Source organism: Ranitomeya variabilis, chromosome 6 (genome assembly GCF_051348905.1).
Source record: "Ranitomeya variabilis isolate aRanVar5 chromosome 6, aRanVar5.hap1, whole genome shotgun sequence".
Lineage (NCBI taxonomy): Eukaryota > Metazoa > Chordata > Amphibia > Anura > Dendrobatidae > Ranitomeya > Ranitomeya variabilis.
In genome coordinates, this window is record NC_135237.1 from 142,526,867 (window position 1) to 142,554,199 (window position 27,333).

Sequence of the window (27,333 nt, forward strand, 5' to 3'; positions counted from 1 at the left end):
CCACTATTAAAAAAAAAATAAAAATAAAAAATACTGATAGTCAGGGAGGAAGCCAGAAAAGTAACCTGGGCAAGTGCAAGGTGTCGAAGATTGTCACCAACAATGAACGCAATGTAAAGAGTCAGATGGGCTTGATGTGAAAAGTCATCATTGCACTGCCGCGGGTATATTATTTCCACTAACCCACCCTGAAGGACATCAAGCTTTAAGCGGGATTTGGCATACTACTTGTTAAACTTTAAAGGGAACATCTGAGAGACCCCGAAGGTGATGAGAAAAGGTGGAAAGCAGAGAATGCCTCAAAAATATTTCCCGTGTTAATCATCCATTTTTACATTGCTCAACCTACACCATTTGACTCCCAAATAGAACACAAGTCCCTGTTCACCCAACACAGCGCCCAGGGTGCTTCCCCCATACACGATATAGTGCCCACTCAGAACAGTGCTATGGTATCGTGGTTAGGGGGAGAACAGGGGACCAGGTCCCTAATATGAACGACTGTAGGGGTCCCAGCAGTAAGATCGCCACCGATCTACCATCTATCACCCACCTACTCAAAAGATGCTGGAAAACCCCATAAACCCCAGGGCTGGACAGACATTTTTGTTGCATAATCCCAGCAGATTAGGATTTTGTGGTTTAAACCACACAACCATTCACAGGCGGAGCGCTACTGCAATACTATGGCCAGATTTTAGGCTCCTAGTTATAGAGAATCTGCCACTAAGTTTTTTCCATCTAATCTGAGAGCAGCATAATGTAGAGATAGAGATCCTGATTCCAGTGATGTGTCACTTACTGGGCTGCCAGCTGTAGTTTTGATTACATAATTGTTTTATCAGTAGGAGATTATGACTAGAGGACTAAAACCTGCTGCCGTGTAGTGCTCCATATTCATGAACTCGAGGATAAACTGGAGGATAACTTGGAGTTTGAGTGATTACAAAGATTTATTTTATTAATTGCAAAAACTTTTTTAGTTCAATAGAAAAATAGTACATTCAACATGCAAAAAGACAGACAGGTAAAAACCGCTGATAAAAACGTACATATAAACAGATGTCAAAAGTATGCCATCAGGGTATGTGTGGGGTCTCCCAAAGTGGTCACAATGTATCCACCATTACGTCAGATACATTTACTGACAAGTAAAAGGAGAGACCACCTTACCCATTATTGGGGTCAGCTAGGCTTGTTACCAGAGACAAAAAGACATTTTCCTGGTGATTGATTCCCTTTAAAGATGCAATATGGGGACGGTCAAAGTTCTACTAAAACAAATTTGGATCACCGTGGAAGGCTTAATGATAGCCCACCCAAATCAGCCAGGACCCCCTCACCAAATCTGAGATAGTAAGGAACATACAGTGTATCCCTGCTACAGTGCGTCACTGGTGTGACCTGGCTCGTGGGAGCTGCAGCCTGTCCAGGTGTGGCAATAATGACATCTGTATATACACGTACAGCAGGATACGAGACCCACGGCAAGGGAGACGCAGGAATCCAAACTGACCGCATTTCATTTATCTGACACACTCTGAGAAAGGAAAGTAAAACTATCAACGGCTCTCAGATAGCCTTCACTTCATACAGTTCTCTCATATCAAATTTTGTTCTTGGACATGAAACACAGGCGCGACACACACACACAGGCGCGACACACACACACACACAGGCGCGACACACACACACACACACACAGGCGCGCGCGCGACACATACACGCGACACATACACGCGCGCGCGACACATACACGCGTGCGCGACACATACACGCGCGCGCGACACATACACACGGGCGACACATACACACGGGCGACACACAAGGGCTATTTGTTTTTTTCACAGACCCACTCACTTGGATGGGTGACTTTGCGCTGAAATCGGATCAAAATAGAACACATTGTTATTTTTCTCATGGAATGACTGTTCGCAAAAATAAAAACTGACATCACCATACCAATGGAAATAAATGTGTCCACGTGAAAAAAATGTACTGAATTTTCTGGACGTTCCAAGCATGAGACTTTTGCTCTTATAGGGTTTGTCCGATCATGTTATTGATGAGCAAACCTTTGGATAAGTCATTAGTATCAGACTTATGAACCCCCCAATCAGCTGTCATCAGCTCCGGCCGGATGTAAACCTTGAGCGGAGCTGTTCTGCGCAGCTTTATTCCATGTGTGGAGGCCGGGGATGGAGATGAACTCATTCTCAGAATACCAGCTGTATATACCAACCGCCGCTGTCCTGTGCGGCTCCAATCAATGGAAACAGCTGACTTGTGGGGGTGACAGGTGGCAGCCCACCACCGATCTGATATTAAATGACCTTTCCTAAGGATAAGCAATCAGTAATCATTTATTTTTATAGCGCCAACATAGTATTACGTGAATGGACGTCCCCTTTAAATATAAAATTAATAGATGCAAGTGCTAAAGCCCCTAATCAGCTGATGTGCTGAGGGTTAAACCCCTACCAGTAAGATTAAAACCTGGGAAACCCCTGGGGATGTCCAATATACAATATATATATCTACCCATAGGGGAGGCAATAAATGGAGGTATATACAGCATGTACCGTACACACATCACAGCACGTACCGTACACGCACCTATTTACACACAGCATATATTCAGCACGTACCGTATATACAGCACGTACCATACACACACCTATGCACACACAGCACATACCATACACACATATGGATCTACAGCACATACCGTACACACACCTATGTACACACAGCACATATACAGCACAGCACATACCATACACACATTTGGATCTACAGCACAGCACATCTACAGCACAGCACATACCATACACACACCTATGCACACACAGCCCATACCGACTGTATATACACACACAGCACCCTGTACGCAGATGTCGGGCCATGTCAGCTCTCGTCCATCCTTTCTGCATGGCCATGACGTCACATCCTCACACCGCAGATATCAGGCCTCAGGGATGTCATGAAATAGAAAACCTGGCCGACCCCACAGCCCGCCCTGCAGGCGATCCATAGGGGAGCCCCCGATCACTGACAGCCCTGTGATGGGGCGATGAGGAGACCACCCCGGGTAACACATGCCCGGAGCCAGCACTCACCGCTCAGGGAGATCCGAGTCCTGCTGTGTCCGCACTACAGGTCGCACAATGTCGCATCTGGCAGAGGGCCAGCACCGATCTGATCAGGCGCACAGACTTGTCGCAGGCGCACACCATCCGGGCTCTCGCAGTCGCCGGCCGGCTATTTTTTGTCCTTGCCTGCAGTTCTCCCGCCCCTTGCTCTGTCCTTTGGCAGTAACAGAGTCCGAAGCCAGGGGGCGCCCGTCCCGCCAGTGAAGTCACACCCGGGGGCTGCTGTGCGGGGCGGAGGGAGGGGATGGAGGGTCCCGTCCTATGTGAGAGCAGAGCCCGCTATCTCCATGCCTCGGACAGGTGACGTACTGCAGGACGGTGACGTCATCACACTCAACCGTTCTGTCAGGGGGAGGAGGGCGGAGTCTCGTTGGTGGAGGGGACCAGACCACGCCCAGCCGTATCCTGGCAACCACAGCCAGTGGAGTGTAGTGGCGCCGGATTCGGTTCCCTCATATGTTACTGCACCGCGGGGGGGCGCCACGTCTGCGCGCTGCTCCCAAGAGACGAGACGTTAGAGCTGCTGTCCATGCATTTCACTGACTTGTGGTAATCTGCCCCGTGAGGCGGGCACCCGGCACTGCTTCCACTCAGCACTATTGCTCCATCACCTCAGCCGAATCTCTGGCCCCTCCCATTGACAAAACCTAATCACGTGGGCGTGACGTCACGACAGGTCCTTCAGCGGTAGCACACTGCAGCATCTCCGCTCTCCTGCGTCCTATTTTCTTTTCGTTACTAAGGTAACGGGCTTTTCCAATGCATTCGTAGGGGGAGATGCTTTACTGTGTGTGTAAGTGGCTACTCCCTGGACATCACACCCTTCACTGTAACACGAGTATGAACTGAGAAAGACATGCGGGTGAGCAAATAGTAAAAGAAGGAAGGCTGTCCTTACTCCAGGCTGCAGTAGCTCCCCCCGTGGGTGCAATGGTTTAGTCTGAGGACGGTTGTTGCCGGTGCGAGCTCCTGCAGGTGGTGCGCTGAGGACCCGGCTGGCGGGGGTTACAGGTGTGTTGTGTCCTTTCCTGCAGCTCTGCATCTCCGTGTAATAAGCCGCATTATACACGCTGCCACCTACATGTTCACACTGCTGCCTGTAACTTCTCCCACATGTCGGGTAGGCTCCTACATAACTGCACAGGGTGGGCAGACATGCTGCAGAGCCACCGGTGGATTACACAGCAGTGGATTACACAGCAAAGTCTGCGCGTCACCTCACCGGTGATGGGAGCTGATCTGCGGCCCCTGGCAGCGGCCACTACCCCGTGTGACAGATCCATAGAATAGGAAGCGGATTGGCACATACCGCCCCGTGCAACAAAATCCTTTATTGTGGCATCATCAGGGGTGGATTAAGGGTAGCCAGGGCCCCGGGCTGTTCAGACACTGGGCCCCCCGGGTCATGTGACGGGGGTCATGTGATACCTGAACCAGATTATTCCAGAAAAATGGCCGGGCCCTACTCTACTGTAACCTATTAAATATTTGTTAAAATATGCAATACAATTTAGGTATATTTTGACCAATAATATCAAATACAAGGAACAAATACCACCGAACCATGACCAGACCACAAATTACAACCACAGAATCGAATAATATCACATACAAGGAACACCGCACCATGTCAAGAACACATATTACCACCACGTGGTGACCAAACAGCACATACAAGGGACAAATACCACAACACCATTTCCAGACCACATATTACCACCACATAGTGACTGAATACTACAATACTGATCAGTAAAAAAAGAAAAAAAAACAAACACAATACTATCACCATAAGTGCCAGTATTCACAGGAGATCTGTACTTAGTATGCAGTGTCTGTGTAGAGGTAATACAGAGATCACTGGTGGTATTATACACAGGAGCTCTGTATATAATGTATAGGTAATCCAGTGATCACTGGTGACATTATACACAGGAGCTCTGTATATAATGTATAGGTAATACAGTGATCACTGGTGACATTATACACAGGAGCTCTGTGTATAGTATAGTGTATAGTGTCAGTGTATAGGTAACACTGACTCACCAGTGATGTCTCTAGGTGAAGTCCTTCATCTTTCATCCAGCACAGACCGCCATCAATTCTTCCAGCCAGGACTCGTTTCTGCAGGAAATAACACAGTTATCTCGAGCTCCGCTTGCAGAACACATTACTTAATTTTTGACAACTTCTACATTACACCACATGAAGAAAAAAAGGCGACATAGTGTCACTCTACACAGTAACGGACCCCCCCCCCCCCATTTAAAACAGTATACTCAAAAAATAAAATAAATACATCACTGCAGTAATAATATCCCTTAATTAGCCCCTATGGTAATAATATTCCCCATCCTGGCCCCGTTTATTTAATTCCTGGCTCCAGCCATATGTTCTCCCATCCTGCCCTCATGAGTATCCATTCTACCCCATATGATCTCCCCATCCTGCCCCATCTGTCTTCATCTCCATCGTATCCATCCTGCCCCATGATCCAATCCTGCCCCGTGTCTTTCATTCTGCCCCGCCTCTCCAGTTATGCCCCGTATCTACATTCTGCCCATGCCTCCAGTCCTGCCCCCAGTGTGTCCAGCAATCTGCCCCAGTATGTCCACCATATTGCCCCAGTGTCCAGCAATCTGCCCGTGTGTCCAGCATTGCCCCCAGACAGTGTGTCCAGCAATCTGCCCCAGTGTCTGACTCCAGCATATTGCCCCCAGTGTGTCCAGCAATCTGCCCCAGTGTGTCCAGCATTGCCTCCGACAGTGTGTCCAGCAATCTGCCCCAGTGTCTCCAGCATTGCCCCAGTGTCTCCAGCAATCATCTGCCCCAGTGTGTCCTCCAGCATTGCCCCCAGTGTGTCCAGCAATCTGCCCCAGTGTGTCCTCCAGCATTGCCCCCAGTGTGTCCAGCAATCTGCCCCAGTGTCTCCTCCAGCATTGCCCCCAGTGTGTCCAGCAATCTGCCCCAGTGTCTCCAGCATTGCCCCAGTGTGTCCAGCAATCATCTGCCCCAGTGTGTCCTCCAGCATTGCCCCCAGTGTGTCCATAGTATATACATCACATAGCACTCAGCCGTATTCTAGGCTAGTGTGAGTGCCAACTAAGGGTATGTTTCCACGTTCAGTAAATGCTGTGGATTCGATGCTGCGTAGAGCCACAGCGTCCAATCTGCAGCGTCCAGCATAGTGGAGGGGATTTCAAGAAATCCCGTCTCCACTATGTGTGTACAGATGCCCACGGGTTCCCTGCGTATACGCACGTGCGGTGCGCCTTTATAGACATCAGTATGTCTATTTATCTTGTGGAGACGATCAGTCTCCGCAAGATAAATATCACAGTCTAATTTATAGGGTACAGTGATTCCACACGGTTCAGTGAACACATCTGCGTGTACAAAAGTCGGCAGCGCGGACATGTGCTGCGTCCAAAGTGCTGCCTAAGGCCATGTGCACACGCTGCGGATTCCGTTGCGGAATTTTCCACAGCGGATTTGATTAAATCCGCAGTGCAAAAAGTACTGCAGATTTATCGCGTTTTTTTGTGCGGTTTCCACAGCGGTTTTAGACACCTGCGGATTTTTAATATGGAGCAGGAGCCAAACCGCTGCGGATTCCGCACAAAGAATTGACATGCTGCGGAAAATAAACCGCAGCGTTTCCGTGCGTTTTTTTCCGCAGCATGTGCACAGCGGTTTTTGTTTTCCATAGGTTTACATTGTACTGTAAACGCATGGAAAACTGCTGCGGATCCGCGTCAAAAACCGCAACGTGTGCACATACCCTAATCCTGAACGTGGAAACATAACCTAAGAGCCTTTATTCCCCCTGCAATATACAGTGCGTGTGATACGTATGATAGATATCTATACATAGTGTGTGGTGATGTGACATATTTCTGGAAGGTGAGCCTATTCTTCAGCTATAAAGCCTGATGCACAGTGTCCTACTGACCCCCTGCAGAGAAGGATGAGGCTGCTGTGTCCCATCTGCCCCCTGACAGGACTCGGCAGCTCCAGTCTGAACGTTTTTCAGAGCAGTTTGGAGAGACACCTGTGGGAATCTTCAGAGAGAGCTGCTGTGTCCTGAGGGGCAGAGTGGGCTCAGCAGCCTTAGGGTACTGTCACACAGTGCAATTTTGATCGCTACGACGGTACGATCCGTGACGTTCTAGCGATATCGTTACGATATCGCAGTGTCTGACACGCAGCAGCGATCAGGGACCCTGCTGAGAATCGTACGTCGTAGCAGATCGTTTGGAACTTTCTTTCGTCGCTTGATCACCCGCTGACATCGCTGGATCGTTGTGTGTGACACCGATCCAGCGATGTGTTCGCTTGTAACCAGGGTAAACATGGGGTAACTAAGCGCAGGGCCGCGCTTAGTAACCCGATGTTTACCCTGGTTACCAGCGTAAACGTAAAAAAAACAAACAGTACATACTCACATTCCGGTGTCTGTCCTCCGGCGTCTCAGCTTCTCTGCACTGTGAGCGCCTGCCGGCCGGAAAGCGAGCACAGCGGTGACGTCACCGCTCTGCTTTCCGGCTATGGTGCTTACACAGTGGAGAGAAGCAGAACGCTGGGGGACAGACACCGGAATGTAAGTATGTAGTGTTTGTTTTTTTTACGTTTACGCTGGTAACCAGGGTAAACATCGGGTTACTAAGCGCGGCCCTGCGCTTAGTAACCCGATGTTTACCCTGGTTACCCGGGGACTTCGGCATCGCTCCAGCGCCGTGATTGCAAAGTGTGACTGCAGTCTACGACGCTGGAGCGATAATCATACGATGCTGCGACGTCACGGATCGTGCCGTCGTAGTGATCAAAATTGCACTGTGTGACAGTACCCTTAGGCTTCTCTGCAGGAGGTGGGGGAGGGGGTCACCAGCAGCACAGACTGCGCTGTGCTCTTATCTCCATCTATAGACAGGGGTCAGGACATAGTAATCCTCAGTGAGCGGCTCCTGTGCTGATAGTATGGACAGCGGCCAGCTCACTGATGATGCGTCTGCTGCAGGGACTGGACTACTGCAGCCTGTCCTCACACCGTCCATACACCTCACCAGTGTCACCAGCACATGCATTGCTCACACACTCACCGGGGGCTGCGCTGCTCACTGACTGTGGAGAGAGGATGCTGCACTGAGCCCGCGCTCAGCAGGGATTGGACGGTGGAGTCCCGCCCTCCTGTGGCTCAGCACTGGCTGCTTCAGCACAGCCATCTGTCACAGTGACGCTCCTCCTTCTCCCTCCTCACATCGCTGCAGTTTCTGAAACTGACGGGGGGGGGGGGGGGGGGGGCATAAATCAGTAAGGGACGGGTATGTAATAATGCCCTGATGGCAGGGGCCGGCGGGCAATCTGGGCGGTAGCCCAGGGCCCCCCCACACCACTGGGCCCTGGGCTACCGCCCAGATTGACCCTCTTATAATCCGCCCCTGGGCATCATCATACCAACAGCAGGCAGATACAACAGTGGAGCAAATACAGACGACGATCGTTTCACGCTTACATTGTGCTTCAACAGGAATGTAAGCGTGAAATGATCGTCCTCTGTATTTGCTCCACTGTTTTATCTGCCTGATGTTGGTATGATGATGCCAAAATAAAGGATTTTGTTGCCCGGGACAGTATGTGCCAATCAGCTTTCTTTTCTGTGGACATACAGATTCTTTTTCTTTGGAAGTGGCACCCGTAATCCCTGGTGTGTGTGCAGCTTCATCAACCCGAGGTCATACAGCTGTGCCCTTGTCCTGCTTCTCTTCTATGGAGTGTGACAGATCCACCACACAGTGTGACAGGTCCGCTGTGTTCTCAAGGACATTGTTACCCTCAGCCGCTGACACAAAGCTGAAGTCGGTTTCTTATTCGGCAATTTTTTCTTTTCTGTTTTTTTTACAAGTTTAAAGGGAACCTGTCACCCCTAAAATCAAAGATGAGCTGCGGCCACCGTCATCAGGGGCATATCTACAGCATTCTGTAATGCTGTAGATAAGCCCCCGATGTATCCTGAAAGATGAGAAAAAGAGGTTGCATTATACTCACCCAGGGGCGGTCCCGGTTCTGTTCTGGGGCCGATGGGCGTTGCGGTCCGGGTCTAGCGCCTCCTATCTTCTTACGATGACGTCCTCCTCTTGTCTTCCTGCCGCGGCTCCGGCACAGGCGTACTTTGTCTGCCCTGTTGAGGGCAGAGCAAAGTACTGCAGTGCTCAGGTGCTGGGCCTCTCTGACCTTTCCCGGCGCCTGCGCACTGCAGTACTTTGCTCTGCCCTCAACAGGGCAGAAAAAGTACGCCTGCACAGGAGCCGCAGCGTGAAGACAAGAAGGGGACGTCATCGTAAGAAGATAGGAGGCCCCGGACCGCGATGCCCATCGGATCCGGACCGCAGCAGGACCGCCCCCGGGTGAGTATAATCTAAACTCTTTTTCTCATCTTTCAGGATACATCGGGGGCTTATCTACAGCATTACAGAATGCTGTAGATAAGCCCCTGATGCCGGTGGCCACAGCTCATCTTCTATTTTTTGGGTGACAGGTTCCCTTTAACAGCAAAATAATCATCACAATAATACCATACAATGCAGCGAGGAGCCCTGATGTGAATACACTTAAAAACAGCTACAAAAATTATAAAAATGGGCATCAAAGTGGGCACCAAAGGGTGTTAATCAAAGGATTAAATGACTTTGGGCCACTGATATCACAGTGCAGACATATAGAACAGGGTTCCCCATATCAAAACCAGGTATCTCCAGCCTGGCCCAAATGGGTTCTGGGCATCAGAACTGGCATCAAAGTGGACAGACAGTCAATTTTGGCCATTTGAAGAAGTAACTGATGTTTTTAAGAGGTTAAATTACTTTTGGCCACAGATCTCACACTAAGAATACACAGATAGTGATGCCTTGTATCAAACCCAGGTCCCTCCAGCCTGGCCCAAATGGGTTCTGTGATATCAGTGGCCCAAAGTCATTTAACCCTTTGATTAATGCCCTTCGGTGCCCACTTTGATGCCCATTTTTGTGCCAGTTTTATAATTTTTGTAGCTGTTTTTAAGTGTATTCACATCAGAGCACCTCGTTGCATTGTGTGTTATTATTGTGATGATTATTTTTTGTTGTCAAACCTATAAAAAAACTGAAAAGACTTCAGCCTCGTGCTGCTGACGACAGATGGTTGCAGGGGTGTCAGACCTCCCCGACAGTGTCCTAAGAATAACTCATCATTCTAAGGCTAGTCCCCACGGTCAGTAAACGCTGCTTTTTGGACGCTGCATACATCCACAGCGTCCATCCTGCAGCGTCCAGATGTTACAGCATAGTGGATGGGATTTCAAGAAATCCCATCTCCACTCTGCATGCACGCTACCAGCTTCCCTGCGGAGACGGATATGCGGCGCGTCTTTCCAGACCGCAGTATTTCTATTTATCTTGCGTAAACGCTCAATCTCCACAAGATAAATCTAACCCACACAATGTATAGGACGCGGTGATTCCACACGGTTCAATGAACACATTGCGCAATCACCTGCGTGACCGTGGGAACATACCCTAAGTGTACTGAAACGCTCATTTAGGCCATGTTCACACCTTCAGTATTTGGTCAGTATTTTATCACAGTATTTGTAAGCCAAAACCAGGATACAATCAATCAGAGGAAAAGTATAATAGAAACACGTCACCACTTCTGTATTTTTCACCCACTCTTGGTTTTGGCTTACAGATACTGAGGTATGAAACTGACCAAATACTGAACCCGTGGCTTTGAAATTCAGAATCTGCAGATAGACACCAGGTCTGTAACTGTACGGCACAGTGATGGAACAGGTGTAGAAGCTTTGGCTACATCATCATCTGCAGAAGGACGGAGGCAGTTTACAAGTGGAATCTTGCAGAAACAGGCTAAAGGTACCGTCACACTAGGCGATATCGCCAGCGATCCGTGACGTTGCAGCGACCTGGATAGCGATATCGCTGTATTTGACACGCAGCAGCGATCTGGATCCCGCTGTGAAATTGCTGGTCGCTGCTAGAAGGTCTGCACTTTATTTGGTCGCTAGGTCGCCGTGTATCGCCGTGTTTGACAGCAAAAGCAAGGATACCAGCGATATTTTACACTGGTAACCAGGGTAAACATCGGGTTACTAAGCGCAGGGCCGCGCTTAGTAACCCGATGTTTACCCTGGTTACCAGCGTAAAAGTTAAAAAAACAAACAGCACATACTCACCAGCGCGTCCCCCGGCCTCTGCTTCCTGACACTGACTGAGCGCCGGCCCTAAACTGAAAGTGAAAGCACAGCGGTGACGTCACCGCTGTGCTGTTAGGGCCGGAGCTCAGTCAGTGTCAGGAAGCAGAGGCCGGGGGACGCGCTGGTGAGTATGTGCTGTTAGTTTTTTTAACTTTTACGCTGGTAACCAGGGTAAACATCGGGTTACTAAGCGCGGCCCTGCGCTTAGCAACCCGATGCTTACCCTGGTTACCCGGGGACCTCGGCATCGTTGGTCGCTGGAGAGCGGTCTGTGTGACAGCTCTCCAGCGACCAAACAGCGACGCTGCAGCGATCGGCATCGCTGTCGCTATCGCTGCAGCGTCGCTTAATGTGACGGTACCTTAAGATGAGAGATTTCTCTGATCTTCATTGGCCAAAGGTAAAAGGACCCAGTCAGCACAGAATGACTGTTCAAACCAAGTATAAGCACTCTGTGCTTCACAGTGAGGTCAAGCATTTATGCACACCTTCTGACCTGCTTGTTTTCCAATCTATTTCTGCCCTTCTCTGTAGAGCTGTTAATCAGAGAACGGGAGAGGTGGAGATAGAGGGAAACCAAACAGGTGGGGCGGTGTACATGATTCGCCACGCCATGAAGCTCCGTGGGCTTTTACTTTGAACAGTTATCCTGTGCTGACAGTCATTTAAAAATGGACGCTGGGCCCACCATATTCTCTTACTTGATTAGAAAATCGCTATCACCAGAACCCCACACTGCGGGCGCCATCTCACTCCTCACTTTATGTAGCTAATCCATACCCCTCACAGACGTTTCCTCACCGACACACCCTGCTGGGATTCTGACATTGGCTCCACGTCAAATGACATAGACTGGACTCGTATTTGGTCTTCCATAAGGGGTGTCTTGCTCAATACCCTAATGCTGGAAGCTAATTGTAAAGTCATCAGAGGGTACTTGACTCCAGACAGAATGGCTAAAGCCATTCCCAACTACTCCTCTCGGTGCTTCGGAGACTGCCAGTCTACCGGTGACGTGTCATATCTGGTGGCTCTGCCCCACAGCACCTAGTCTCTGGATTAGGTTGTACTTTTTATCCTCTCAGTCACAGGTCATAACTTCCAGATAAACCTCTGGAAGACTTTGTTAGACAAGCGCAACCACAATGTTCCTAATTATCCCTACATCATTTTGGAGTGCTCATTGCCGAACGGTGTATTGATTATGCCTGGAGAAAGTAGATGTGAAAAAGCGGGTCTCCTGGTACATGATGGATGAGAAACTCGTGGCAATACTGATTGCCAGGGTAGAAAAAATTAAAAAAGGGGTCAACCCGGGCTGAGTGCAGTAGCCACACTCCTTTCGCCACTCCGACCTTGCGTCTACAGATTAATATGGTGTCTGATCTCTCGTAACCAGTTCCATCCATTATGTTGGTTTTCATTTTCCGTGCCCCCTCCTCTTTTCCCTGCTCTTTTCCTAATAGTCCCCCCCCCCACCCTACCATATTTATCTTCCCACCATCCTGTCAACAGCCCTGTTATAACCCACTTCTTATCAGGCACGTCCTTTAACATAACCCCTGGGATGTCTGCTGTATATCATGTTCAGACCCCAGTAACCATTTATTATTCCCATAGTCCTAGATCACTGGTGGCTAAAGTCACTTCAGCAATGCAAACAACATATTCTAATATGGAATGCCATAGAAGAAAAAAGAAGTGAAGTAGGAACATGCATGTAAAATAGTAAATTTATTGATGAATATTAAAACAAGTTATACAAAAAACAAATTAAGATAAAAAAAGGGGGAGAGAATATCACCAGGACAAACAATGGGGGAATTTAGCAAGGTACAAGAACCAACATAGGAGTATCAATAAATTAAACAGTACCCTTGTATGCAGTGCAGAGAAATGGCGGTTACATATTAGAAAATAAAATATAACATAATATATGAGGTAACCAAAAATTAATATTAATTAACCAAAAGCCAAATATGCAAGGCAAAACAGGTGGTTATATTGGTAAATTATAAGGGCACAGCCAGATATAGATGAACCTAAACCAACATTATACCATATGTATGTGAATAAATCCCTAAGAGGTAACAGTCTCTAAAAGAGAAGGCACCAAGAAGATCATATGTCCAGAAAGTGCAACACCAGGTTGCTAGTGTACTGGAGAGTAGAAGCTACATATGTCAAAAGGATACCAGAAGATAAGGAAGGGAATCACATGGTGGAGGTAAATTACCTGGAGTGTGAGTATGGATCAAACACTGACCGTGCCTCAGAGTCGGAGTACCTGTGCTGATATCCCGAAGCCCGATGAGCGCCGTTTCGCTAATGCTTCTTCCGTTGGGGCAGGACGTCCTGCTAGAGCACAGGGATCAGATGGGAAGAAGCTCTACTTGGCTTTTACATTTCAGTTGAATGGATTGTGAGCTTGTTAGTCTTGTACCTAAGGTGCCAGAACAGCAGCCTCCTCAAGGAATTAATCTAGGCCATTCTAGGGGTATAGTGAGTATTTTGAACCCATAGGTGCTCCACAGAATTTTATAACAATGAGGCATGGAAATACGATATTTTAGTGGTAAAAATGTAATTTTTGTATTGCAAATTTTGTTAGGGACACAAGGGTTAGTAGGTGAAACTGGACCCCATAATTTGTTACGCAACTTATTTCAACCACGGTGATGCCCCATGTTGTCAGAAATTAGGCCACACGTCAGGGCTGTGAAAGGTAGGAGCGCTAATTGACTTTTAGAGCACAGATTTTGGTAGAATAGTTTACGGGTGACATATGCATTTGGTTTATCATTTTGCTTATTTTGTATTTATCTAACATGACAGTGAATTTTCTGTTCTAGCTTGAGTTCATTGCTCCAGGAAACGTTCTTATAATTAGAATTTTTCACTTTAGTATTTTTCAGGTTCTGAAGTCAGCATTTATTGCTAAAAGAATGGAAAACTACATCCTGTATGAAGAAATTGGGAAGGGGAGCAAGTCTGTTGTGTACAAAGGTAGAAGAAAGGGCACCATCAGCTTCGTGGCTATTCTCCGCATAGAAAAAACTAAAAGGGCAGAGATTACAAACTGGGTAAGCCATTGGTGATTAAGTACTTTTTTTTTCTTTTTACCTCCTTCAGACCCAAACCTGTTTTCACCTTCATGACTGGGTCAAATTTTACAATTCTTACCAGTGTCACTTTATGTGGTAATAACTCTGAAACGCTTCAATGGATCCCACTGATTCTGAGACTGTTTTCATTACATATTGTATTTTATGATAGTGGTAGCATTTCTTCAATATGACTTGTGTTTATTTCTGAAAACAAAATGGAAATTTGGCAAAAATTTTGAAAATGTTTTCAAACTTTTAACTTTTATGCCCTTAAATCAGAGTTATGTCACACAAAATAATTAATAACACTTCCCACTGGCTGTGCGCCGATGATCACCATGATCTACACGTGCTGCATTGGTCGGGAAGTCCATCTCGATCATGACGTGCATGTACTGCAAACGTCGGGGACGAGATAAAGATGACTTCTTCGCTGTTTGGGCGTGCCAGTCCTCGGTTATTACTCCTAGAAATGTAAGAATGAATGCTTGGCCTCCTCTTGGGCTCTGTTTTCAGCCCTAAGAATGGATCGTGAGACTTCTGAAGTCATTCACTGTAGTGGGTCAACGCTTCACTGTGTGATTGTCTGCAGTGGTCATATGTCTATTTGAAAGGACATTAACTTTGCAGCTAGAAGAAAAGCCTGACCATGATGATGGCAGAAATGGAACTGAAGCGGTGGGCATTTTCTCTAGTAACCCCCCACGACAGCACACCTGGAGGATGTTACCCCTTTCCTAATAGGGACAGGAAATGACAAGAGGTTAAATAACCCCTCCCTCATCCTCCCCTCAGTGTTCTTTCCTGTCCCTACTAGGGATGAAGAGGTTATCCAGGTGCACTGTGCCGGCAGCGGTCACCGGGGGGAATACAGATAATCTGGCCGGGCAGCTGGGATCAGACTTACGTCCATTCCCTGTCGCTGCTCCCGTCTCCTTAGACTCGGGACTCTTCTCCGCCGCCATTCCGCGCCTGCGGGTAAGGTCTGGGGCGTTCTTCGGCTGGAGGCCTCTCGGAGCTCTCCAGCCCTTCTCCTCCTCCGTACCGCGCGCGCGTGTGCAGGTACTTCCGGTCTGAAGCCGGCGGCCGGATATGACGTCAGACGCCGGCCGGCTTCTCTGAATCAGGAAGTTCCTCGTGCGTTCCAGGAACGCTAGGCATGGAAGACATTGGCGTTCTCCCCCCACGTACTTCCGGACACCGGAGGAGGAGGTCCTCATGCAGGAGGACAGGTGCTGCGTCCGGTCGCCTATATATTCAGGCCCCGGACAGGAAGACATCGCAGGTAGGACCACTGTGTGGTGAAGACTATGGAAATGTCTGCTTCCTCGCGCTCTGCATCTGCAGAACACAGCACCATCCCGGCCCCAGTGAGTAGTCTGGCCCCGGGTGTCCATTCCCTGATGTGGGTTGTAGTCTTATGATTCCTTCTCCCCTTCCTTTTTAGGGGGACAAGGAACCCACATCAGGAAGTAAAACAAAAACGACCCGCAAATGCGCAGTTTGTATGAAGAAGCTGTCCTCTTCATACAAGAAATCATTGTGCAAAGAATGCACAGACAAAATTATCAGCGAGGAACGGCCATCCCTGATAGAGGAGATTAAAACCTTAATCCAGCAGGAGATTAAAACATCTCTGGCCACTCTTTCCCAACCTACACCATCTCCTAGTGCCCCTCCTGAGGCTAAGAAAAGAAAACTTAATCCACAGGAGGAAGAGCAGGAGGACTCTCAGGGAGAGACGTCGGACGAACCCCCAGAGGAAGGTGAATTATCCCTGGACTCTGAAACCGTCCAGCAAGAGAGATACTACTTCTCTTCATCTGATATAGAAGAACTCCTTACAGCTATAAGGAAAACTATGGAGGTTGAGGAAGAAAAGACGGCCCAGTCGGTGCAAGAAGAGATGTTTGGAGGACTTCGTTCTAGGAAGCGTCAAGTGTTTCCTATTCACCAAAACATCCGAGATTTAGTTCTGGACGAGTGGGAATCCCCAGAAAAGAAGCTGACTACTCCAGCGGAAATTAAAGACAGATTTCCTGTGGATGCCGAAACAGCGTCATGCTGGTCAGAAGTCCCAAAAGTGGACGTCCAGATTGCCAGAGTAGCCAAAAAGACCACGCTACCATTCGAGGATGCCTCCCAACTAAGAGACCCTCTGGAACGTAAGATGGACGGACTACTAAGGAAGTCGTGGGAAACATCAGCATCTTTACTGAACATCAATTCAGTATCCACTTGCGTAGCTAGATCGATGCATCGCTGGCTGGGGCAGCTAGAGGAGCACTTGTCCTCAGGTACTCCGAGAGAAGATATTCTGGCCTCCTTGCCTATCTTCCAGAAAGCAACAGGCTTTTTAGCAGATGCTTCTGCAGAATCCGTCAGAGTGACGGCGAGATCATCTGCACTGTCAAACTCAGTAAGGCGTGCACTCTGGCTAAGATCCTGGTCTGGGGATATGACTTCCAAGATGAGGCTGTGTTCTATTCCCTTTAAAGGAAAGTATATGTTTGGACCAGCCTTGGATGATCTTTTGGAGAAGGCTTCAGACAAGAAAAAGACCTTAACAGAACCTAGAAACCCTAGAAAAAAACCCTTCCGCGCTCAGCAGGAGCATACCCCTCAATACAGGGGAAAGGGTAAGACAGGTCGCTGGAGCTATCCAAAAGGAGGGAAAGACAGGAATCTTTTTCTTTCACAACCCCAAAACCAGAGAAAGCAATGACGCCGTCATAGTGGGGGGTCGGATTTCGAACTTCCTCCCAGCCTGGCAAAAGATCGGGGTGGATCAGTGGACCTTAAGATTGGTCAAAGAGGGGATGAAAATAGAGTTTACATCATACCCCCAAAAAAGAATGAAAACTACAACGTTATCAACACAAAAGCTACAGTCCACCCTGATAACTGGGATAGAAGATCTCTTAATCAACAATGTGATCTCCCCAGTCCCAAAAGACGAAAGAAACAAGGGCCATTATTCCAGCCTATTTCTGATAAGGAAACCAAACGGAACCCATCGGATGATAATCAATCTGAAACCGCTGAATCAATATGTAACCTACAGAAGATTCAGAATGGAGTCCGTCAGATCGACAGTACCCTTAATAGGGCAAGACTTCGTCATGGCAACCATCGACTTACAGGACGCATATTATCACGTCCCAGTCCATCCAACCTATCGGAAATTTCTAAGGTTTGCAGTCACCAGACGAGAAGTTATAGACCACTTCCAGTTCAATGTCCTCCCATTCGGACTATCATCAGCTCCAAGGATCTTTACAAAGGTCATGTCCGAGGTGATGGCGTACATCAGAAGTCGGCAGATATGCATAATCCCATACCTCGACGACCTCTTGGTAGTGGGTCCCACGGTTCCAATTCTACAGGAACACCTTCAAACAACAGTCCAGATCCTGTCATCCCTGGGTTGGGTGATAAACCCCCAAAAATCGGATATGGTTCCGTCCACAACGAAGATCTTTTTAGGGGTCTTATTAGACTCCCACAGACAAACCTCTTTCTTGCCCGAACAAAAATGGTCCCTGCTTACATCAAGGATAAGAACATTGCGGGACAAGAAGAGAGTATCTCTAAGATGGGCCATGTCGGTTCTAGGTACCATGACATCTTGCATCCAGATGGTGGCATGGGCTCAAGCCCACACCAGGGTACTTCAGACACATATTCTGTCAAACTGGGACGGATCCCCAGGTTCTCTAGACAAAAAGATCCGGATACCACCGCATGTAAAGTCCTCATTAACATGGTGGCTACAAAAAGAAAACTTAATAAAAGGAGTTCCCTGGTTGCAGGTTCCAGCAGTGACCATAACAGTAGATGCCAGTGGAAAAGGTTGGGGAGCTACGGTAGACCAGCACATATTCCAGGGATTCTGGTCAGCCGAGATAGCACAGCAATCCTCGAATTTCAAAGAGCTAAAAGCAGTGGAAGAAGTCCTCAAAGCAGCGGTAACTCTTGTACAAAATTCCCACATAACAATATACTCCGACAACATGACAACAGTCGCCCACCTTCGCCACCAGGGAAGTACAAGACACGAAGATCTAAAAACAATATCAGCAAGAATATTTTCGTGGGCCGAAGAACATGTTCTCTCCATATCCGCCCTACATATAAAAGGGGAAATAAACGTACAAGCCGACTTCTTGAGCAGAAGAGAGGTCCATCCAGGAGAATGGAGCCTAAACCCAGAGGTCTTTCAGATACTAGTCAAAAGATGGGGTCAGCCAGAAGTGGACTTGTTCGCGAACAGCCAGAACACAAAGGTAAACCAGTTCTTCTCACTAGATCCAATGGATCCAGGGTTAGCTGTGGACGCATTGGTCCAGCCATGGACATTCACGCTAGCATACGCGTTCCCGCCATTGCCAGTCCTACCAAAAGTCCTGCAGAAAATAAGGGCAGAAAAACTCAAGGTGATCCTAGTGGCTCCACTTTGGCCCAAAAGAGGTTGGTTTGGGGCCCTCATCAGTCTAAAGATAGATGGGCCAATAGCACTTCCACCGGTCAAAGACCTTCTCTACCAGGGGCCAATACTGCATCCAGATCCCGAAAGGCTACACCTAAATGCCTGGCTTCTGAATTCTCAATTTTGAGAACTAGAGGACTATCAAAGAGGGTAATTAAAACATTACAAAAAAGCCGCAAAACGGTTACTAATTCTATTTACCATAAGATCTGGAAGACGTTCATCACATGGTGTGCTCCTGAACAACCTAACCCAGATACACCAAACCTAGCCAAGATCCTGGATTTTCTACAAGATGGGCTGGAGAAGGGTCTCAGACCCAGCACCCTCAAAGTACAAGTGGCAGCCTTGAGCTCTTATTTTGACCAGTCTTTAGCTGACCATAGATGGGTAAGAAGATTCATGACGGCGGCATCCCGCATATCTCCAAGACCCATAAATATAGTTCCATCCTGGGACTTGAATATAGTCCTGAAAGGACTTACACTGCCACCATTTGAACCCTTATCTTCCATAACCATGGATAAACTCGCTTGGAAAACCACCTTCCTGGTAGCCATAACAACAGCCAGAAGAGTGGGTGAACTACAAGCCCTGTCAATCAATGAGCCCTACATGAAGATTCTTCATGACAGGCTTATCCTGCGATTAGACCCATCCTTTCTCCCAAAGGTCGTCTCTGATTTCCACAAATCGCAGGAGATAATTCTTCCATCATTCTATCAAGAACCAAAAAATGAGGAAGAAGAACATTTCCATACTTTGGATGTTCGAAGAATGGTACTCTATTATCTTCATGCATCAGAGAAGATTAGAAAGGATCAAAATCTGTTTATTCATCTTCTCGGCCAGAATAAAGGGAAGAAGACTTCCAGATCCACAATTGCAAATTGGATCAAAAGAGCAATCCTGGAGGCTTATCAAATTCAAGGCCTTCCACCACCAAGAAAGCTCACAGCCCATTCTACTAGAGCAACAGCTGTCTCCTGGGCCGAGAAAGCCAGTGCTTCCATCGAGCAAATTTGCAGAGCGGCTACGTGGTCCTCGGTCCATACGTTCTCCAAACATTACAGGCTTGACCTGATGTCAAAAGAAGACTTAGCCTTCGGAGAAAAAGTCCTTAGTGCTGTAGTCCCTCCCTAAAAATTACTCTTGGGTACTGCTCCAGGTGTGCTGTCGTGGGGGGTTACTAGAGAAAATAGAATTATTCTTACCGTTAATTCGGTTTCTAGTAACCCACCACGACAGCAGGAGTAATCCCTCCCTTTGCTTAATATACGTTCTGAAAAGAATAAATACAATTTGAAGCATTCATTCTCCTGTGGTCCTTTATAATAACACTGAGGGGAGGATGAGGGAGGGGTTATTTAACCTCTTGTCATTTCCTGTCCCTATTAGGAAAGGGGTAACATCCTCCAGGTGTGCTGTCGTGGTGGGTTACTAGAAACCGAATTAACGGTAAGAATAATTCTTTTTTTTTTTCTTTTTTTTTCCATAAAGTATGCCAAAGTACCATGGCCAAAACATACTGTTGACAAACGCTAGGTGTCTACTAATACATTCAGTGTGTGCTCTGGTTTTCCCATCATCTTCGCCATGTCTTTCAAATAAAAGAATGTGAATAAGACTCTAAGATTCTTCTGATTTATTACCTAACTTCAATGAAGAAACCGATAGTGTATTTTGCTCCAAAAACTGTTGTCAAAATGCTCAAAAATGGTAATTACGACACACTTGTGAAAGGTGCCTAAGTAGGATCCTATCCCATGTAAATCTTGTAGAAAACTTGGCACTCAGGTAAATGTTGTAAGCAGATAATTTTATTGTGTGCAGGCAATCAAAAAATAAAGAAGATATTTTGGGTTTTGCAATGACCTTCATCAGTCAGACTTCTTATAATAAGTAATAAACAGATATGCGAGTTGTATATATATTTATATACATACAGTAAAAAACCAAAATGCAAATTAAATGTCAGGATGGGACAATGTAACAAAGAACAAATTCACCAAGGAAAAAAGAAGAAGAATGAGTAAAAAAAATGGTGAGGGGGCCAGAATGATATTTATAAGTAAGTCCTAAACAAAGGCAAAGAAAAGGGAAGAAAAAAGGAACAAAATTGGAAGGAATAGAGGGGAAAAACAAAACAAAAACTCATTCATACTAACTCCAGCTAAAGACATACAGATTCACAAATATAGACAGATCTCTCTATAGCAGTGAATGACTCAATCGACCTACCACTGATGGCTAAACCTTGGGGCGAAAGGCATGTGAATGAATGCTAACAGCATTTACCTGAGTGCCAAGTTTTCTACAAGAAAAAATACTCAAAAAGTCACCCGGGTGTCTTCTAAGCCTTCCCACAACTTCTATTATGAAGAGTGGAAAACGCCTGAAGAATGGTTTAGGCTAGGTTCACATCACGGTAGTGCCATCCGTTTAACTTATCCATTACTAAGCGGCACTAACGCAATGCAACGGATCCATTACTAAGCGGCACTAACGCAACGTAACGGATCCATTACTAAGCGGCACTAACGCAATGTAACGGATCCGTTAACGCACCCATTGCTATCCATTATCGTAGCGCATCCTAACGCATGTCAAAATCGACATGCGTTAGCGATGGTCCGTTACTTTGTGACACACCTTTGAACGCGGTCTACTGCGTTTTCGGGTATGTTAGATCTAACGCACAGCGAACGGACTCGTTCGCTGTGCATAGACTTCCATTACTAAAGCATGCCGACGCAATGGTACCATGCGTTAATGCATGCGCTAACACGATTGTTGAACAAAAGAGATTTTGGACATCAGCGTTGGCGCATCCGTTTAACGGATCCGTTAAACGGATGGCACTAACTCGATGTGAACCTAGCCTTACTAACTTCTTTTAAAGGGAATCTGTCACCCCAAAAATCGTATATGATATAAGGCCACCGGCTTCAGGGGCTTATCTACCGGAGCCGCGGCAGGAAGACAAGAAGAGGACGTTATCGTATGAAGATAGGAGACCCTGGACCGCGACACCCATCGGACCCGGACCGCAGCGGGACCGCCCCTGGGTGAGTATAATCTAACCTGTTTTTCTTATCTTTCAGGTTACATCGGGGGCTTATCTCATATACGATTTTTGGGGTGACAGATTCCCTTTAACCACTTTGCGTGTTTGGAAACCTTAAGCTACTAAAACACTGAATATATCAACAGCAAGTTGCTTTTACGCAGAAACCTTTGTGTTCATTTGTTTGAGCTTTTGTTTAGTACCGTACTTTGTTTTAGGTTGCTTTAGCGCTTCTGCATGAAGTCATTATAAAAGTTTAGAGAAAACAAGATTAGATTTCATAAGTAGGGAAGCTTTTTTTAATTCTTAGTCCAATCTAATTACAGAGGAATGAGCAACTTAACAATCTCCCTCATACAAATGAACTCTTGGGCCAAGCATTCATGTGTTTTCTATGGAGACATCTGACATTGGTTTATCTGCAAGGAGACGACCCTTTGAATGAATCTGTTATGAGGTCCCCATATGTTACATACATTAGTTGGTCGACCAATTCTCGGCCATCTATAATTCGATGTGTGTGTATGTGTGCTCCTTTCGTTCTTATTTGTACATAATTCTTAGTTTGCTAGTGTTAGAATCAGACTAATAATAATAATAATAATAATAATCTTTATTTTTATATAGCGCTAACATATTCCGCAGCGCTTTACAGTGTGCACACATTATCATTACTGTCCCCGTTGGGGCTCACAATCTAAATTCCCTATCCGTATGTCTTTGGAATGTGGGAGGAAACCGGAGTACCCGGAGGAAACCCACGCAAACACGGAGAGAACATACAAACTCTTTGCAGATGTTGTCCTTGGTGGGGTTTGAACCCAGGACTCCAGCGCTGCAAGGCTGCTGTGCTAACCACTGCGCCACCGTAATGTGAAATCACTCATCACTTTCTTTGCTCACGTATTTAAGAAGGATCTGATATATTAGCACTTAATGTCATTATACGTGTCCTTTCTTTGTGAACAGTCATTTGGTCTTCTCTATCAGAACGAGTAGCCACTGCTGGTAAATCTCTAAGAACTATACTAGAAAATGAGTTCTCCTTATATCCAACATTTTAGGTCTCCTGCATTTGTCCAGACCCTGTACAGCGGCATACAATGCTCATGTGGCTTGAGTTCACTGCACTGTATTAGAGCACAGCTTTCCCACTGCATAAAAAGTGCAGAGGAGTACTCTATTGCACTCAATTACCATCTAAAAATTAAAATATACAATTTTAATCTACAAACAGATGCTTTTAAACCCCAGTCTAAAAATAAAGGTATGTTTGTTCTAGTATGAACCCAATCTATGGGCGATCTCTAAGGCTCTCTTCACATGTCAGTGTCTCCAGTACATGTGATGACAGTTTTCACACACCCACTGTCTTAAACACACAGACCCATTGAAATCTCTGGGTCTGCGCACATGTCAGTGTGTTCACATGGACCATGTGTCTGTGTGCAAAACATGTAGACATGTCTGTTTTTTTTTTTTTGTGATGGCACGGTCTGTAATACTTTTTGCACACTGATGATACATGGATGACATCCATGTGTCATCAGTGTGACAACTCGCGGCGATGGGGAAAAGCAGTAGGTGCTCATTCCAACTCTCATCATCGCCTGGTCTTCCTGCTATCAACTCGACCAGGAGAAGCTGATGAGAGTTGGAGTCAGCACCTGCCTTCTGTGAATAGCACGCATTTAATAAATGTAAACAAAAATGTTGTGGCGTCCCCCCTTAATTTTACTAACCAGCTGGGTCCTGGTGTTCTTATTCTGTTAAGGGGCAATAGCTATAAAGGTTCCCAGCATATTAATAACAGCTCACAGCTGTTTGCTTAGCCTTTACTGGTTATTAAAAAGGGGAACCCCCCCCCCAAAAAAAAAAAAAAAAAAAAAAAAAAAAAACTTAAAAAAATTACGCCCTATTTTTAATAACTGTCAAAGGCTAATCAGACAGCTGCGTGCTGATATTAATAGGGTGGGAAGATGCCATAAATATTGGCTCCCTTCCAGATTAATAACACCAGTCCTAAGCTGCCCCAGAAATGGCTCATCTATTAGATGCTCCATTTCTGTTGCTTAGCCTTGGCTCTTCCCGCTTTCCCTAGTGTGTTGAAAAGTGGGGTAATAGTTTTGTGGTTGATGTCAGCTGTTTTATATCCGCTGAGAATTTCTCCCGCTGCGAGCGGTGACGTCAGTAAGGTTACCGCAGTTCATAGGCTGGCTCACACAGACCTTACCATGAGAACCCCTTCCTGTGACCTGCGGTAACCTTAATTATGTCACTTCAGCCTGAAAAATTTTTCACGGTACTCTCACTGTGTTCTGGCTGGCGTGCTGAGTCGTCACATTACTGATGTCCACGCTCACCACGCCGTCCGGATGTAGCAGAGTTGGGTGCTGTCGTGGGACTTCTTTATTATGGAATTACGGTGGACAGGTGAGTTATTTTGATTTCTATGGCAATAAATGGGAAAATGAGGGTAATTGGTGGGGAGTTATTTATTTCAATTAAAGGACTCCTTTCTGCATGTGTCTTTTTTACTTTTGACTACGTGGTAACAATGGGGGTGTCTGATAGACACCTCTCCATTACTAACCCATTATCTTGATGTGAACCGATATAAAACAGCTGACATCAAGCCCAAAACTGTGACCCCACTTGCCAGCGCATCAGGGCAAGTGGGAAGAGCCGAAGCTAAATGCCAGAATTGAGGCACCTAATAGATGCGCCAATTCTGGGGCGGCTGAGAGCCGGTGTTCTTAGCCTGTGAGGGGGCCAATATCTATGGACACTTTCCACCCTATTAATATCAGCCCGCAGCTGTCTGTTTAGCCTTCGCTGGTTATTAAAAATAGACTGGACCCCACTTTTTTCTTTTTCTTGGGAGGCCCCCTCCTTTTTAATAACAAGTAAAGGCAAAACAAACAGCTGTGAGCTGTTACTAATAGGCTGGGAACCTTTTATAGCTTTTGGTCCTTTCCCAGAATATTAATACCAGCCCACAGCTGGCTGCTTTACCTCAGCTAATTAGTAAAATTAAGGGGGACCCCAAGCGGTTTTTTTAAAATTAATTATTTAATACTCGTTATTCACAGACAACGGGTGCTGACTCCAACTCTCATTAGCGTTGCGCTGATTATAGGGAGACCAGGCAAGGATGATGAGAGTTGGATTCAGCGCCTGGGTACAGCGCTAACTGTACTGCTTTTACCAGACATCGCTACGTGTCACATTTATGTTACATACAGACACGGATAGCGCTGGGACTGATTTTTCCATTACCGGAAACATTAGGACGTGCGAACGAGGCCTTAAGTGTATGAGGGTGTCACTTTTGGGACAGAGGGATCAGCTGGTTGGATTTTAAATTCCAGATTCCTTGTTTTCAAAAAGACATGGTAAGTTCTGCCGAGTTGTCTGCCTGTTGCCTTTTTTCCTTGCAGATTTTTCTCCATGCACATTTAGCCGAGCCCAGTATTTGTGTGTATGGAGTGATAACTCGAGGCCCGATATAATTGGAGCATCTACCAGGGGGTGCTTTTAGTGTTTAGCAATGTACTCTACAACCTGCTCTGGCTGCCTGGAACTGTTATAAAATATTGTGGCCAATACATATTTTATTATGTTTGTCATTATTGTATGTGCTCTGCTTCTCCTAATACCTAGACCTCTTACTATCAATAATGTATCACTATTATTCATTCTCTTTCTATTCTTTTTTTTTCTCTTCGTTTTAGGTCCGCCTAACACACCACATAAAGCACAAGAACGTGGTCACATTTTACGAATGGTATGAGACCAGTAACCATCTGTGGCTTGTTGTGGAGCTTTGCACAGGTATGGTTCGTCCTCTGATCCTACAATCATGAACACATACATAACAGTGTAATTCCGTCACACTTGATTTCTAGCAAAGTTACTCTCCGGCGTATTGATATTGTATTGGCTTTGTGATATTTCTATTGTCTCATTTGGTGCCTTTCCCAGAATCCGCTCGTGTGAACTCAGATGGAAGTAATGAAATTAGATATAAAGTGCTCGGAGAGAGGCAGAACCGCTGGTAGAGCCTGATCTCTTCATCAATTTCAGTTTAAGTATTTACTGTAAATTAAAAGTAGAGTAATCTTTATTTTTAATCAGTCAAAGTAATGCTGGGATGTTCCATGCAAATGGGAGAGATGGCTGAGCCTCCTGCTATATTGCAGATAATGGAGTGCAGCTGGCTCTATATCAAAGTGTTGCGTGTCTGAAATGATATTCTGGTTCTAATGAGATGTGTGCTCATAACCTTTAGGGCTGATTCAGACAAGCGTGTAATTGGTCCGTGTGCTGTCTTTGCGAGTCACAACATAGCCATTGTGCCAGTACACATGGCTGATTCACCACGTGAACCAATGGTCTTCGTGGAATAAAATCTTTGTTATATATAGAGGTGGCTACTCTTAGTGTACACCTGTTCTCTGCTTGGAAATGACAGTCAGTCATTGATATTTATACCTACACTTTCTGACTGAGCTCTCCACCCATCAGCTTATGGCCATTTTAATCATAGGAAAATCGTACCTACCCAAATAAATGTAAGCTATCAGCCCAGGAGAGGTTTCCTGTTAGGTTAAGTCCCCAGCAGAGAGGATCGCCTTGTCGTTGGCTGCTGGGCACACATGAATTGGCCAATTTATGCACTAAGTAGTCTCATTTCTTACTAGTTTCTATAACCGTAATTCAATTTAAATTTTGTATATGTCATGTTTGCATATGGCGTTACAGAGTGCAGCTTTATTTGATAGTTATGTATGGAGATGGCTACTCTTAACTTGCACCTGTTCACACCTGTTCTCTGTTTGGAAGTGATGGTCAGTTTTTGATATTTGCTGTCTTTGAGCGTTACAGCACATTGCACTAATTTGGTCTGTGTTACAGATAAGAGTACCGCATTCATTGTGAGGCCGGGATCACACATACGGGAGATACGGCCGAGTCTCGCAGGTGAAAACCCAGCTCTGGCGCTGGCACTCCGGAGCGGAGCGTGCAGCCACACAGCAATAATACATGGAGCTGCACGCTCTGCTCCGGAGTGCCGGCGCCAGAGCTGGGTTTTCACCTGCGAGACTCGGCCATATCTCGCGTATGTGTGATCTCGGCCTAAAGGCCACTCCGGCACCCATCCGAATTGTGCACTAGCATGCCAAGCCAGTTATTTCCACAATTTGTGTATGTGATATGGCCGTATTGGAAATTGGGCCACTGAAACCGGCCATATTGTCATCTTTTTC

At 46.4% G+C, this 27,333-nt stretch overlaps 2 protein-coding genes across 5 annotated transcripts in view; one reads left to right on the plus strand and one right to left on the minus strand.

Moving 5' to 3' along the window:
* TRAK1 (trafficking kinesin protein 1) overlaps nucleotides 1-3,851 on the minus strand; it is a 234,936-nt gene extending 231,085 nt beyond the window's left edge. For 2 of the 3 annotated variants that reach the window (XM_077269083.1, XM_077269080.1), the window contains exon 1: nucleotides 3,120-3,851. The gene's annotated coding sequence lies outside the window, so the exon portion shown is untranslated. The remainder of the gene's footprint in view (nucleotides 1-3,119) is intronic. The other variant, XM_077269075.1, reaches the window with a different exon arrangement.
* ULK4 (unc-51 like kinase 4) overlaps nucleotides 3,768-27,333 on the plus strand; it is a 1,043,381-nt gene continuing 1,019,815 nt past the window's right edge. Inside the window, exons 1-3 of one of the 2 annotated variants that reach the window (XM_077269069.1) lie at nucleotides 3,768-3,895; nucleotides 14,306-14,483; nucleotides 25,798-25,897. In XM_077269069.1, the coding sequence (XP_077125184.1) occupies nucleotides 14,346-14,483; nucleotides 25,798-25,897 (238 nt within the window). In that variant the 5' untranslated portion in view covers nucleotides 3,768-3,895; nucleotides 14,306-14,345. Of the gene's footprint in view, nucleotides 3,896-4,028; nucleotides 4,164-14,305; nucleotides 14,484-25,797; nucleotides 25,898-27,333 lie in introns of those variants that run through there. The other variant, XM_077269068.1, reaches the window with a different exon arrangement.